At 44.3% G+C, this 14,034-nt stretch overlaps 2 protein-coding genes and 1 long non-coding RNA gene across 3 annotated transcripts; 2 read left to right on the forward strand and 1 right to left on the reverse strand.

Annotated features, from left to right (window-relative positions):
* Positions 1–1,906: 1,906 nt before the first annotated feature.
* Positions 1,907–5,640, forward strand: LOC117147567 (pyruvate dehydrogenase phosphatase regulatory subunit, mitochondrial). Its single transcript, XM_033314510.1, has 6 exons — positions 1,907–3,631; positions 3,978–4,275; positions 4,335–4,548; positions 4,614–4,767; positions 4,835–4,950; positions 5,020–5,640. The coding sequence occupies exons 1-6, from the start codon at positions 2,080–2,082 to the stop codon at positions 5,500–5,502; spliced, it is 2,817 nt and encodes a 938-aa protein (XP_033170401.1). The 5' UTR covers positions 1,907–2,079; the 3' UTR covers positions 5,503–5,640.
* Positions 5,641–7,134: 1,494 nt separating this feature from the next.
* On the reverse strand, positions 7,135–8,575 carry LOC117148563. The gene is made up of 2 exons (XM_033316017.1): positions 8,554–8,575; positions 7,135–7,397 (listed from the first exon to the last, which is right to left on the reverse strand). The coding sequence occupies exons 1-2, from the start codon at positions 8,573–8,575 to the stop codon at positions 7,135–7,137; spliced, it is 285 nt and encodes a 94-aa protein (XP_033171908.1).
* Positions 8,576–12,135: 3,560 nt separating this feature from the next.
* Positions 12,136–13,388, forward strand: LOC117147715. Its single transcript, XR_004459860.1, has 3 exons — positions 12,136–12,229; positions 12,299–12,797; positions 12,902–13,388. It is a non-coding gene; the product is annotated as an uncharacterized LOC117147715 (long non-coding RNA).
* The last annotated feature ends 646 nt before the right edge of the window (positions 13,389–14,034 follow it).

The raw sequence follows: 14,034 nt of genomic DNA on the forward strand, positions 1-14,034 counted from the left end.
TATTGTGTAGTTTAGCGAAACCTTTTTTTCTCATATTGTTAGGCAACTAATAAACGAATGAATATTGCTTGATATTTGTCCAGATCTCGCATGATTTCTTTTTTTAACTTGATAAATTCATTCCCTTTCATTCAGAAATATTTGTATGCGGCTGTACCATCTGGAAGTATCACTAACGATCACTCTTTTCAAAACTGAAATCAATCTTAGATTGATGGATTGATTTGATGATGGATAGGGATATGTTTATATTTGTTTTTGCAGCGTTATGCCATCCTTATCTTGAAAGTATTCCCAACGTTTGTGTAATAATAACAGACAATTAGGAACACTGTCCAGGATATGAATGGTAATAATTTGTAACATTCTTAATATTTGTAAAAAATTTCACAATTTTTCTTGCAGCTCTAGAACCAGTAAGCTCAAGAACGAATATCGTGTATTTGATGTAAAAAAGCAATTTACATGATATTTGTTCTTGATCTAGCATGATTTCGTTTTTTAACTTCATACATTCGTTCCTTTTTATTCAGAAATACCTTTAAACGAATTTAGGAAAATAAAACTCGTTAAAAGTAGACAATACAAAATCTATAAATTCTGCAATGCGTATTTTAAATTCACACTCGTATTATAATAATTTTTACAATTTTGGTTGCAGCGCTAAAACCATTTGGATAAAGGAAAAATAGCCAATGATTGATGTATAAAAACAATCAATTAGTAATTTTTTCAAGGACGGGTGTGCGACTGTACCATCTGAAAGTATCACTCACGACTGGTGTATTAAAAATTCTTTATTAGGACTGCATTCAAGGGCGTAAATGGTTGCGTTCACTCTTTTCAGCTGTGAAATCAAGCTTAGATTGATGAATTGGAAATGTTTATACTTATTCTTGCAGCGTTATCCCATCCTTATCTCGACAGTATTGCTAAAGATAGTGTAATAATAACTATCTATTAGGAACACTGTGAAGGTAATGAATGGTAATCATGTGTAATATTTGTAATATTTATAAAAAATTTCACAATTTTTCTTGCAGCTCTAAAACCATTAAGTTCAAGAACGAATAACATGTATTTGATATATACATAAATTCAATTTACATGATACTTGCTCATGATCTAGCATGATTTCGTTTTTTAACTTGATACATTTGTTCCTTTTTATTTAAATATATTTTTTCGGCACCTTTAAACGACTTTAGGAAAATAAAAACTTGTTAAAAGTAGACTATATAAAATCTATGAATTCTGCTATGCGTATTTTATAATTCCCACTCGTATTATAATAATCTTCACAATTTTGGTTGCAGCACTTAAACCATTTGGTTCATGGAAAAAAAAACCAAGTGATTAATGTATAAAAACAATCAATTAGAATTTTTATCCAAGGACCAGCATGGCTTTATATTTATACCACAAAGATTTTTTTTGTCATTCTTGACAAACGCGTGGTTATATATTGTTGATTGATTAAGTAAAAAAAAAATAATAATTATCAAATGTTAATGATTGCGATTAACAACACTTTTTACTTTTAGAAAGTCTTATTAGATTTAAGAGATGGTCAATATGTACATGTCAGTATATTGTGTAGTTTAGCGAAACCTTTTTTTCTCATATTGTTAGGCAACTAATAAACGAATGAATATTGCTAATAATTCATCGATGCGACGACACATGATGTGTTGTTTAGAACGTTAGAGGAAACTAGTTTTCGTAATCAAACTAGCTTCCTTTAAAGCCAAAGCAAAGGTTTTTTTTTAAGGATAGAGCGCGCGGAATTATACTATTAATATTTACTCTTCAAGTTACCCAAGTTTCACACCATGGATCGAGTCTCCGCTAACCGCCTACCGATAATCATCGATGTTTCGACCCATCTCTAACCGCAGTCGCATCTGGTCACTCTATCGCTGTGTTGTTATTGTGCCGAAAGCCAATTTACCAATCGAAAGCACAATATAGCGTATATAAATAGTGCCCTCCAGTGAATCCGGTGACCTGCAGTAAGAATCGGGTTAGTCCCATGAGGTTGTGATATACACATACTTAACGTTTGCGCCGGTGAGCAAGATGTGGAAACTGCTGCAGCGTTCGGGGAATGCAGTTTCTGTACTTCCCAGACGGAGGTGTTCACCTGGCCTTTCGGATGCAGTGCGCCTATCTAGTAGCCAGATGGATTCGGCTGATGAACGGGTCCTGCGGAAGCGGAAGTTTCAGCCGCAACAGGCGGCGGATCTCAGCGAGGAACTGGCCGGTCAGCTGCCCGTCAAATCCCGGGTGGTCATCTGTGGCGGCGGCATCACCGGCGCCTCGGTGGCCTATCACCTCGGACTGAGGGGATGGGGTGGCGAAACGCTGCTCGTGGAGCAGGATCGCGTCGGTGGCGAGCTGCCCTGGACCGCCTGCGGATTGGCTGGTCGCTTCGAACCTAGCTACACGGAACTCAAGCTGGCCGAGTACTCCATAGATTTGATCAAGCGACTGGCGGAGAACGGGTTGCCCACGGGATGGCGGCCAGTGGGTAGCCTGAATCTGGCCCGAAGTTGGGACCGCATGACCGCTTTCAATCGCATGAAATCGCAGGCCCTGGCGTGGGGCATGCATTGCGAAATCCTTTCGCCAGAGCAGTGCGCCCAGCACTGTGAACTGCTCTCCTTGGACGGCATCGAAGGTGGCCTTTGGATACCTGAAGACGGGGTCTGTGATCCGCAACTCGTTTGCCAGGCCTACATGACCGAGGCCCAGAGATTGGGAGTCCGCATAGTCGAACACTGTGCCATCAAAAAGATCCACAGCGAGCATGGCAAGGTGAGGAGTGTGGAGACGACCGCTGGCGATGTGGAGTGCGAGTACTTTGTGAACTGCACGGGCTTCTGGGCACGCGAGGTGGGCACTTTGTCCAAGCCGGTGGTTAAAGTGCCGCTCAAGGCGGTGGAGCACCACTATCTGCACACGAAACCCATCGAGGGGCTCAGTCCGGACACGCCCTTCGTCAGGGATTTCGATGGACGCATCTTCTTTCGAGAGTGTGAAGGTCACATTCTCGCAGGCGGCTTCGAGCGCGAGGCGAAGATGGTGTACGAAGATGGAGTGATTCCCCTGTCGCAGACAGCTCGCCAACATCCGCCGGATTGGGATCACTTTCACGAGCTGCTCGATGCCCTGTTGCTGAGGGTTCCCTCCTTTAGAGATGCCACGTTGGATAGGCTCACAAACTCGCTGCAGGTATTCTCTCCCGACTGCAAGTGGATCCTAGGGGAAGCACCTGAAATCCAAAATTACTATGTAGCCGCTGGCAACAAGACAATGGGTGTGTCGGCATCCGGAGGCATTGGACGCGTCCTCACCGATCTAATAACCAAGGGCTCTACTTACCTCGACCTGCACATCCTGGACATCAGCCGGTTTCTGGGGCTGCACAATAACCGAAAGTTCCTGCGAGATCGCTGCAAGGAGGCGCCGGGCAAGCACTTCGAAATCAACTACCCCTTCGAGGAGTTTCAGACCGGTAGGAACCTGCGCATGTCGCCCATCTACCCGCAACTCAAGGAGGCGGGCGCAGTTTTTGGTCAGTCGATGGGCTACGAGCGACCCAACTACTTCGATCAGCAGGACAAGCAAGGTACGTTTATGTTTCTAGGTTTTTGATCACATCTATTGTCGATTATTGAGGTGTTTATATGATACAAATGAATGCGCCATTCACTGTCGTCTATCTGAATACAGATAAATACGCTCGAATCGTACATCACAAGTAATTGCTCATCCGCCAGCGAGTTGAATGTTTACAATAACTAGATAATACCTAACGACCTATGAATGACTGAAAATCATATGCTCGACAGGTAATACTAAATTACTGCAACATATCATATGCAAAGCAATGAAGTAGATAGTAGAAGTCATTCACATTCACTCACCGAGTTGACGACTCATTCTTTCTTCTCCGGCTTGATTCTATATTTCAGATGAGTTCGGGTTGCCGCGCTTTCGTATTGCCCAAACACGCACCTTTGGCAAGCCGCCGTGGTTCGATCATGTGGCCTCAGAATACCGGGCTTGTAGGGAACGCATTGGCATAGCAGACTACAGCTCCTTCACCAAATACGACTTTTGGTCGAAGGGAAACGAGGTGGTAGACCTACTGCAGTACCTCTGCTCCAACGACGTGGACGTGGCCGTCGGCTCCATCATCCACACGGGCATGCAGAATCCCAATGGGGGCTATGAGAACGACTGCTCCTTGGCACGCCTCTCCGAGCGGCAGTAAGTAGCCTGCCCATCCAGCTCAACATGGCCAGTGAGACGCTCATTCGCTATTTCAGCTACATGATGATTGCACCCACCATTCAGCAAACGCGCTCCATGTGCTGGATTCGCAAACACATGCCCAATCACCTAAGGGCCAAGGTGAACGTGGCAGATGTGACCTCCATGTACACGGCCATCTGCATCCTAGGACCCTACTCCCGTATCCTGCTGTCAGAGCTCACCGACACCGATCTCACGCCCAAAAGCTTTCCCTTCTTTACCTATAAGGTGAGAGATTCCGAGAGTCATGCTTATTAATATTAATTAGTTTTATCTAACCTAATCTTTACCAGGAATTGGATGTGGGATTGGCCGACGGCATCCGAGTGCTAAACATTACCCACACGGGTGAATTGGGCTATGTCCTTTATATTCCCAACGAATACGCCTTGCATGTGTACTCGCGTCTGTATCAGGCGGGCCAAAAGTTCAACATACAGCATGCAGGTGAGTCGCTGAAAAGAGAACTAACTACGCGGCTTCATTACTTGAACTACCTATTTGCCCATTTTAGGTTACTACGCCACCCGCGCCTTGCGCATTGAAAAGTTCTATGCCTTTTGGGGACAGGATCTGGACACCTTTACCACGCCGCTGGAGTGCGGACGCAGCTGGCGCGTCAAGTTCAATGTGGGTTAACAGCCAGAGAATAGTCCCTTAATACCGAAAAGTTATATGCCATACATATTGTCTTTGCAGAAACCCATCGACTTTATTGGCCGCAATGCGCTGCTGAAACAGCGCGAGGAGGGCGTTAAGCGAATGTATGTGCAGCTCTTGCTGAACGACCACGATCACGAGGTGGACATGTGGTGCTGGGGCGGCGAGCCCATCTATCGCGACGGTGTCTACGTGGGTATGACCACCACCACCGGCTATGGGTACACGTTTGAGAAGCAGGTCTGCCTGGGCTTCGTGCGAAACTTCGACGACGAGGGACGGGAGCTGCCGGTGACCAATGAGTACGTGCTGTCCGGCCACTACGAGGTGGAGGTGGCCGGCGTGCGTTTCGAGGCCAAGGTCAATCTACACTCGCCGAATCTGCCCACCAAGTTCCCGGATCGGGAACGCGAGGCCTACCAAGCCACGCGCGACAAGCCGGACCAGGCGGATCTTCTATCGTATGGCGGTGTGACCACGGTCAAAGGCACTGGAATACCAACGGATGGGCACGGACTGTAGGGATCGACGGAGCTGGGCTCCCGACCAATATCATCTGCCATCTGGACGTGCCAAGCAATGAAGCACTACGTTCATTTCTGGTTCAACTCGAGAGTCTCAAAAGCAAAGCGATATTATTCAACATATTATACGATAGGGAATCGAACGAATATGAGATAGGCAAATGGCTGATTACAACCAAGAGGTTAGACTGCTTAACTTGGAAGGAACCCAAATGTGGTGGAATGTTGAGTAAGTCAGGTGGGTTTGATGTGGTCAACTGGATATTTGAAGAAGGTTTTTTGTTCAATTTCAATTTGTTATTTGAGACAATTTTAACAACTTCTGTTAGATAACTATTATAAAATCGTATTCGTTAAAGCATCGAAGCCTATGATAAGTACCAAAATGCCAGATCTGGTTAACTTTCGGGTGATTTTGATTGTTTGTCAAAAGTGGTGTCAATTAAACGTGTATGTACATTAAGCTTCACATGCGATGTATATATAAGATAAAATCTTCCGTGATATTGGAATAATTGAGGTTTTGCACATTGTTAAAAAAATGACACAAAAAGGTTACACATTTTGCTCATGAAGAAAAATAATAAATAATAAATGTGTTAATGAATATATGAGCTAAAAACTAATAGAAAATATTTCTGAGCAGTTTTTTCAGACAGTTTTGATTAATCTTTTTTTTTTTACTAACCCAGACGATTGACTTTGTAATTAATGGTGTGCTACTGTGTGAATCACACCTCATATTATAATTATATTGTACTATATTTATACAAATACATTTACTGTTTACAAATGACTTATAAGATGTTGATCACCCAAAGCTGCCAAAAAGTTGAGCAGTGTTTGTTGCTCGGGGTGTATTGGTTTTTCGCTGGGTTCTCGGTTTTTGGCCAAGACAGTCAGGCAGGCGTGTGCTAATGCCCAGAAAACTCTTGTCCCAAGATTGCAGCACATGTTTTGGCCAAGTTTCGACGACGGGCTGGCTTGGTTTGCTTTTGCTTTGCTAGCAAAGTTTGCTTCCCCAAAAATGCAGATTCAGAATTAAGGCTACTGGTGGTCGGTGTCTGTTGTTCCAACCCCAAAGCTCCCCCACTACCCCCTCCTACTGCACCCTGTCTGTTTGGCCTGGAGTCACTTTTGGCCACGCTTGGCTAACTCTTCTGGCCAAGTTCTCCGCTTCTCTGTTTCTCGGTCTCCATTCTCCATTCCCGCCAGTTGTGTAGGATTACAAACTATCTTTTTGTTAGTAATTAGCTGCACACGATAAACGTGACATTATTATTGTTGCCAGGCAGTTGGGCAAAAGTTTGGCTCTGATCTGAGACTTGAAACCCTACCCCCCTGTCCACTATCGCTCTTGGACCATTTGTTGGATTTGTTGGCCCGGCTTTCTTCGGCTGTGGCCCATTTAAATTTTGCGAGGATGAGGATGTGGATGTAGTAGATGAGGACGAGGAGCTGGACTCGCCGGGCCGTTTTACAAATGAGCATTTGTTAAATCAAAAATTCAAGTGGCAACGCCGCACTCCAATGGCGCCAGCCATCCAGCTCTTCGTCATCCGCAACCACATCCCAGCCAGAAATGATCAATTTTGAGACCCCCCACCCCACCCTTGGCAGCAAAATGTACTCACCGTCTGTCTGGTGGCTCCTCCTTCGGGTCGTGTAATTTATGCCCATTTATTGTGTGGTCGCTCCTACCGTCTTGCCTTTGCCTGTGGTTTCTGCGGAGAGCAATCACTGAATTTGCATACAAATGTCCCATCTCCATGGCATCCCAGCCCGGCGTGGACTCCTGATTCTGATTCCGATTGAGAATCAGATTTTGATTTCGGTTGCCATCGTCTTCGCAATTCTTGCACCGCGTGTCTAGGGTCAATTTCAATTTGTGGTCTGAAAAATGGAAAATGTAGACATGAGACTCCATTGTGGGCTACACATACATACAAAAAGTTAAAGGAAAAATGGGGCTACGCAGAATATTTCGGCAAATATTATCAATCAAAATTGTGACTGATGACAAATCCGTGGAATAAAAAGTCCACATGTGCTTCGCTAGAATTCTAGATCTTTCAAGATTCTGATTAAAAATATTGGCAGAAAGCTTTCAAAGACAGCATTTCACAATGAGATAATTCACACAGAAAAGTAGATGCGTATAAGCACGCGCATGGTTGAAGTTTTGTTTATTCTTCAAACTACATAAAATGTTATTGTAAAACACAAACTTTAATTTATATAATTCTCGGAATTCTTGTTTACTGGAAATCAGCAAATAAATAAGAATGGTTTGCTTATATTTATAAATTATTTACTATGTACACATCCCAACTTTACTATAAAACACAAACTTTAATTAAATTATAAACCAGTAAAGGAAAAGTGTGGTTTGCTTGTATTTGTAATTTAAACATCTCACATAACCCAACAATTTATTTTCTGGGAATCCGCGAAGAAAACGATTGCTTTACTTGTTTTTGTAGGTTATAGTTGAAATCAGCAAAGAAAACGCATGTTTTGATTGTATATGCACCTTAAACATCACACATAACCCAACGTTTTATTTTCTGGGAATCCGCGAAGAAAACGATTGCTTTACTTGTATTTGTAGGTTATAGTTGAAATCAGCAAAGAAAACGCATGATTTGATTGTATTTGTAATTTAAGCATCTCACATAACCCAACAATTTCTTTTCTGGGAATCCGCGAAGAAAACGATGCATTTGTAGGTTATACTTCAAATCAGCAAAGAAAACGCATGGTTTGCTTGTATTTGAACCTTAAACATCACTTATTCATCATCATTATTTTCTAAGAATCCGCAAAGAAAACGATTGCTTTTGTAGGTTATACTTAGAATCAGCAAAGAAAACGCATGGTTTGCTTGTATTTGTATTTTCTAGAAATCCACACAAACTTTAATCTATATAATCCTCGGGAATCAAGTCTTCTTTAAAACCACAAAATATATAAATCGCGTTCCTTGCCCACTTACCATATTTTCTTATAGTTATTGCAGACAATTATTATATATGTAACTGATTTTTACCAGACTTATCCCTTTTGTCCATGCACAGCTCTTAGCATCATGCGTCCGTACTCCACGAGAGCTCATCAAGAAAAGGAAGAATGCTAGAAGTTCGATAGGGACTTTAGAAGTAGGGACTATCGATTAGTTGACCCCATTAAAAACTGTTATACAAAATATCGATTATCCGAAAGTTCCGATATTAGAAAGCGTCATTCGTTAGCATGATTATTAGCCTGATTAGCCTGATTCTAATAAAAACCTATCATAAAGCCTTAAAGAGATCATTAGTTTCAAAATTGAAGGTGGCTTAAATAAAAAAAAAGACCCTTTCTTAAATATCGGGGAATTATGTGGTCACCCTAAATTAACATTTGAATTTTAAGGGCTTCTTAATCGGTATTACAGCTTTAGGGAGTTGCCAGCTCAAAATTTAAATATCGTACTGATTTTAACAGTTGTACAAATTTTGTAAACAACATAGTTATAGTTTGGATTTTAGAACATCAAAATGGACATAGCATTTCATTAAGTTTCGAGCGCCAACAGCAAGGTGAATACTGGAGATCAAAGAAGGCCCAGCGAAGAGTCAATAATCCTAACCATGCTTTTCCAGTTCCCCCGGTGGCAAGTGCTGTAATTTCACAACTTTATTTAATATTCCTTAATAACACAAAGGAAAGTTTGTGGCCAAGATCAGGATAAAACACACAAGTCAGCTGAAGACGGAATCGAAATCAGTGCAGATTCTCCTGGATTTTCATGGATCTTCATGTGTTTTTGAACAGGTAATATAATCTCTATAGGAGCAGAAAAGGTGCGCTATATTCAAAGTTTAAATGTATAGAGTAAATGTTTCGATGTAGCCCTAATACATTATTCGTTGCTCTTTTTGTTATCATTTCAAAATCTGATATCTTGTTCGCTTAATGGCAGTGCCTATGATAAGCAGACCAGTTCTCCATCCAAGTCCCCAACAAAATGCGATCAAAGGACGGTCCACAATCATTTGGGAGCAGGCAGTGCTCATGTCCTCGTGGCCATTGGTTCAGTATTTGCCCATCCGGGGGATGCGGCTGGGGCCCGGAACTCCGAGGTGGGGGCCTCCTCCGCCCGATGTTTGCACAAAATTAACAAATGCCGAAATGCCAGAGACCATGAGCCGGATTAGTTTCGATGGGATAATGATTTCAAATCTCTGGCCAAAAGTAATGCGCCTCATTAGTGGCTAAGCTCCCGGCTCCATGGTTTTCCACCGCCTTCGGCCATGTGGATTCCGTCCGGATTTCTAGTCCGGCAAAAGACAGACTGCGGGATAAAGAGAGAGAGCGCTTTTGTTTGCCTAATTTTCCACGTTGATTTTCTAGCCGCAAAACAAATGAAACGTTCGCTGCATATTAAGCATCTAATTTAATTTGCCAGAGCGCAAAACCAAAAAGGAAACTGAAGCCGGGAAAAAGAAGTGGAAAAGTCAACCCCCGGGACGACCAGTGGGTGGTGGGATATGGGTGGGTGGCTTTGATTTTGGACTGGCTTAAATGCTTCATAATGAAAATCTGTGATATCTTGCGGTACGGCTTTGATTTTTCCCTTCTGTTTGCCGTCACTCAAGTGGTTGATGTTGATTGTTTGTCAATAGAGGACGGGGACTCAGGGATCCGGCGACAAGTCCGTTCCTTTGGGGGAGTGGCATTGGGATTACAACTTTGGAGTGCCGGGCACGTTCCAAGAAGTTATTAGTGACCGTGCCTAAGCCTTTGATTGCCCAGCTCTTATACATACATACCTCTCTCTATATCCCCCCTTTTTCTGTGGCCAAATCCATCCTAATTTGCTCAAGCCATTACATTTAAATGTGCGGATATCTCGGACTCGGATTGGTCCGCCCTGGCCGCAGTATCTTCCTATGGTTGGGTGGCTACGACATGGTGTCAAAGCCAGGCCACTGTGCTTTAAGTGCTTAACAGTGATTAGATAGGTAAAATATCTATAAAATCAAATGAACTTAGTATTCAAAATAAAAGCTTACAAAACCTCTATTATTCTTTCAGATCTTCGAACAACCTGGAGCACACTGTGTTCACCCAAGTGGGCACCTTCCTTGCCGCGACACCACCACCACCACCCCCACCGGCGTGACAAGGCAGGCTTCGCTTTCCGCGCCTTTGCATGCGACAAGTTTGTCACTGTGATTTATGCCTGAGAGGAGAGGGTTACACCACCGAACCGTGGGTGGGGTCGATGAATAGTCAAAAAAGCGGGTACACACGTCCGTGCCAGTGGAGAAGAAGGGGCGGCAGTCAAAAAGACAGCCGAGCAGAGGAAGCTGAGCCAGTCGGGCGCTGGCAGGCGTCAACAGGATGCGGAGGACGAAGGAAGGGGTGGATCGGCGTCGGATGGCGACTGGCGGGTGGCGGAGGAGAAAACGGATGAGCAGGCGAAGGAGCGAACAGCGGAGGGTTGCGATTACAGTGTCATTGGCAGCGTCGACGGCGTCACTTTGCGCACTGCCAAGTGCAGCCACCAGAACCGAATCCAATATCCAAATCAGAGCCACACCATCCAGCCAACGAAACGGGGAAAGAAACGACGAGCAGGGCAAGGGCGAATCCACGCCCAACAGCTACAATTGAAAATTTTATTTCATTTTTATGGCTTTTGGAAATTAAATTGTTGTCATCGCATACAAAATTAACCAGAGCAGCGGGATTTGCATAGCCAGCCAAGAGGTGTGACCTCTAACCCCCACCAACCACCCACCATCCACCATCTACCAACTGGCACCCAACAACCACACGACACAGTCACCGATGTTATTGTTATAGCCGCTGTATCTCACCCGCTGGGCCTGCGGTCTTTAACATTTAGCAAAACATTTGATTGCCATCAGGATAATCCCGAGGGGATGTCCCAGGACGCGAGGATGTGGGCTGCCAGGAGCTGTTTGATTGCCCGGGAGGAGTATCACATCTCCATAAAGCTCACAAAGCCCGAGGCCTTAAATAAATGTTTATTTTAAGCAATATAGTCAGGCATTAAAATGCAAAACTTAAAGACTGTCAAAGAACTTTAACAAACGGGCTCGAGCCAAAGTCAGGAGTAAATAAGGCCTGGAAAAAGGTAACATAAACTAAACGTATTCATTTGACACCCCTTCCATATAATGGCCATATGGCTATGATGATATCATCCAGTGTACAGTTTTTATTTGCTTTCTTTTCAGCTAGGAGAAGGTACTTCGATGGTCAGCAGCCACAGTAAAATCTTAGATTTCCAACTTTAAGCTTCCCGGCAACCGGAGTCAATTTGCAATTAGATGTTATCCAAAAGCAAACGGACACCCAGGATACGGGGATTTGAACAAGGTCCCGCATAAAAAACTAAACACGCAGCAATCAATCGATTAAAAAAGGGCAAAGGAGGAAAAGTTTTGAGCCGGCGGTGGGCGGTGGCACAGACCAGACTAGACGCGGCGGTGGACACCACCTATGGTGTCCAGGTCGAGGTCCTGCCGGAAGGACACCCCAGGGACCCGCAGGCAGCTCAAGGAAGTCGCCTGGCTGGCTTTCGTCTAATGCGCCGCTTATCTTGATATTATTTGGCCATAAAAAAGGACACGGACACATGTTCGAGAAGAAGCACGGATAACACTGGAAGAAATGTTCCACACCTTCCGAATCGGGGCAGTGAATAAAAGGTGTATTTATTTTTGCCCAAACATTTTTATTCGTTGAATTCACGCATTTTGTTTATCCACTTTTTTCAGAGATCCACGCAGTGCTCTTTTGGCTTACTGATTAATATAATATAATATAACCGAGACACCGAGATGTCCTTAAAATCTTTGACATTCTGCACCCATTTTTCGGCTGTAACCCAATCCTCCAGCCAAGTCAGTGTGCTCCTAAGGGCAAGGAAAATTGCAACATTTCACATGTCACAACGAGGGCGATTTCCCTACCCCAAATAAAATGGACCATGTCGAATCCTGCGGGTTCCGTTGATTTCCTCGCCCGAAAAAAAAACCCAGCCACGCGCGTTTCAAATCCCTTTAGTTACACTGTTTCAAAATTAAATATTTACATTTTGTATGCGGAGGCGGATGCGGCGGGCATGAGGCCTGAATCTCGATTCACATGTGGGTGTTTTGGCCGGAATGGTGGTATCTAGCAACTGGATACACTGGCCATCTAATCGGTGGTGGCTGCCACTCCGTCAGCTGGCCGTGAGCACTTGTCGTGGACAGAGGCGCAGCTGGTCAAGGGGTAATTTCGTTTCACATGTGTTATATTGTTAAACTGACACGGCAGTAACCTCTACCTCCATTGAATATACTAGTCTTCCATCTAATTCATTAATTTCCTTACAGGACTACCCGATGCTGGACCCCACCGAGGGACGCCCCTGGCAGTCGCATATGAGCTCAGATCATCAATTCCCCGTTGGCCGGATGGGGTGGTGGCCACCATGCAGTTTCCGATGCGCGTTTATTTAGTAATTTGTTTGTCTCCCGACTTAGTCACGGTTTATGGTTGACATTTATTTTATGAGCGTGAAAAATATATCACTCGCCAGTGGCAGCCACGCCACCCACCGCGGGATTCCAGGCGGGGTGCAGGCAGGTGGCTGCACCACCCACTCCACCCACTTGCGCCACTTAAGCCAATTTTGATAGCGGCTTATTGATGGTCGAGCGACTGGCGATTTGTGCATTGGTCTCGCTCCAACTTGCTGATTGAATCAGTGCGGAAGTGGGACGAGGACGAGATCGATGGGCAGTTCGTGGTCGTACGTACAATCTGTACTCCTGGTCAGGCGAGTCGGATCTTAATGGCTATGGTAGTTCGAGCACTTGATATATGGGTAAGTTCCCCAGTTGCATTATTGGTTTTTAAATAATGGAATCGTTTTAGAAATGCAGGATCGACAAGATGAGCCGCCAGCGACAGATGAGAGGAAATGTCGTCTGAATTTCTCTACGTTTGGCACTTCCTTTGGCGAGTATTGTTAACCGCTGCTAAGCCCATCAATTATGCCGGGAGGCATCCCATCCTTACAAACTTATTGGCCTATAAACTAATCGCATAATTGCACAAAAGTAATTATCCTTGGGCTGAGCCTCGGCTAGCTCATTGTGCAGCAACTATGCGGCACATCCTACATCCTGCATCCTGAGGCCCCAGTGCTTAGGCCTCATCCCCTGGCGCTCCGATTTTTCCACCTTGCTGGCCAACTATGCGGCTCATCCGCTCCGCTGAACGCCGCCAGAAGGAAGTGCCGTACAGGACCCAAATCGCAGGACGCAGACTGCGGAATGCAGGACTCAGATCGCTGCAAAGCAGTTGAAAAAACACAACGGGCCAAACAACAAAAACAAACACAAGGACATCTCTTTGTTTGCGGAAAGCGAAAGAGAGGCGAAATTAAAATCAAGCTGTTGATAGCAATCACACACTCCTGGCTGCCTGAAATGAATAAGTACACAGCGAAAAATCGCACAAT

The sequence above is a fragment of the Drosophila mauritiana genome, chromosome X (genome assembly GCF_004382145.1).
Source record: "Drosophila mauritiana strain mau12 chromosome X, ASM438214v1, whole genome shotgun sequence".
NCBI classification, from domain to species: Eukaryota; Metazoa; Arthropoda; class Insecta; order Diptera; family Drosophilidae; genus Drosophila; species Drosophila mauritiana.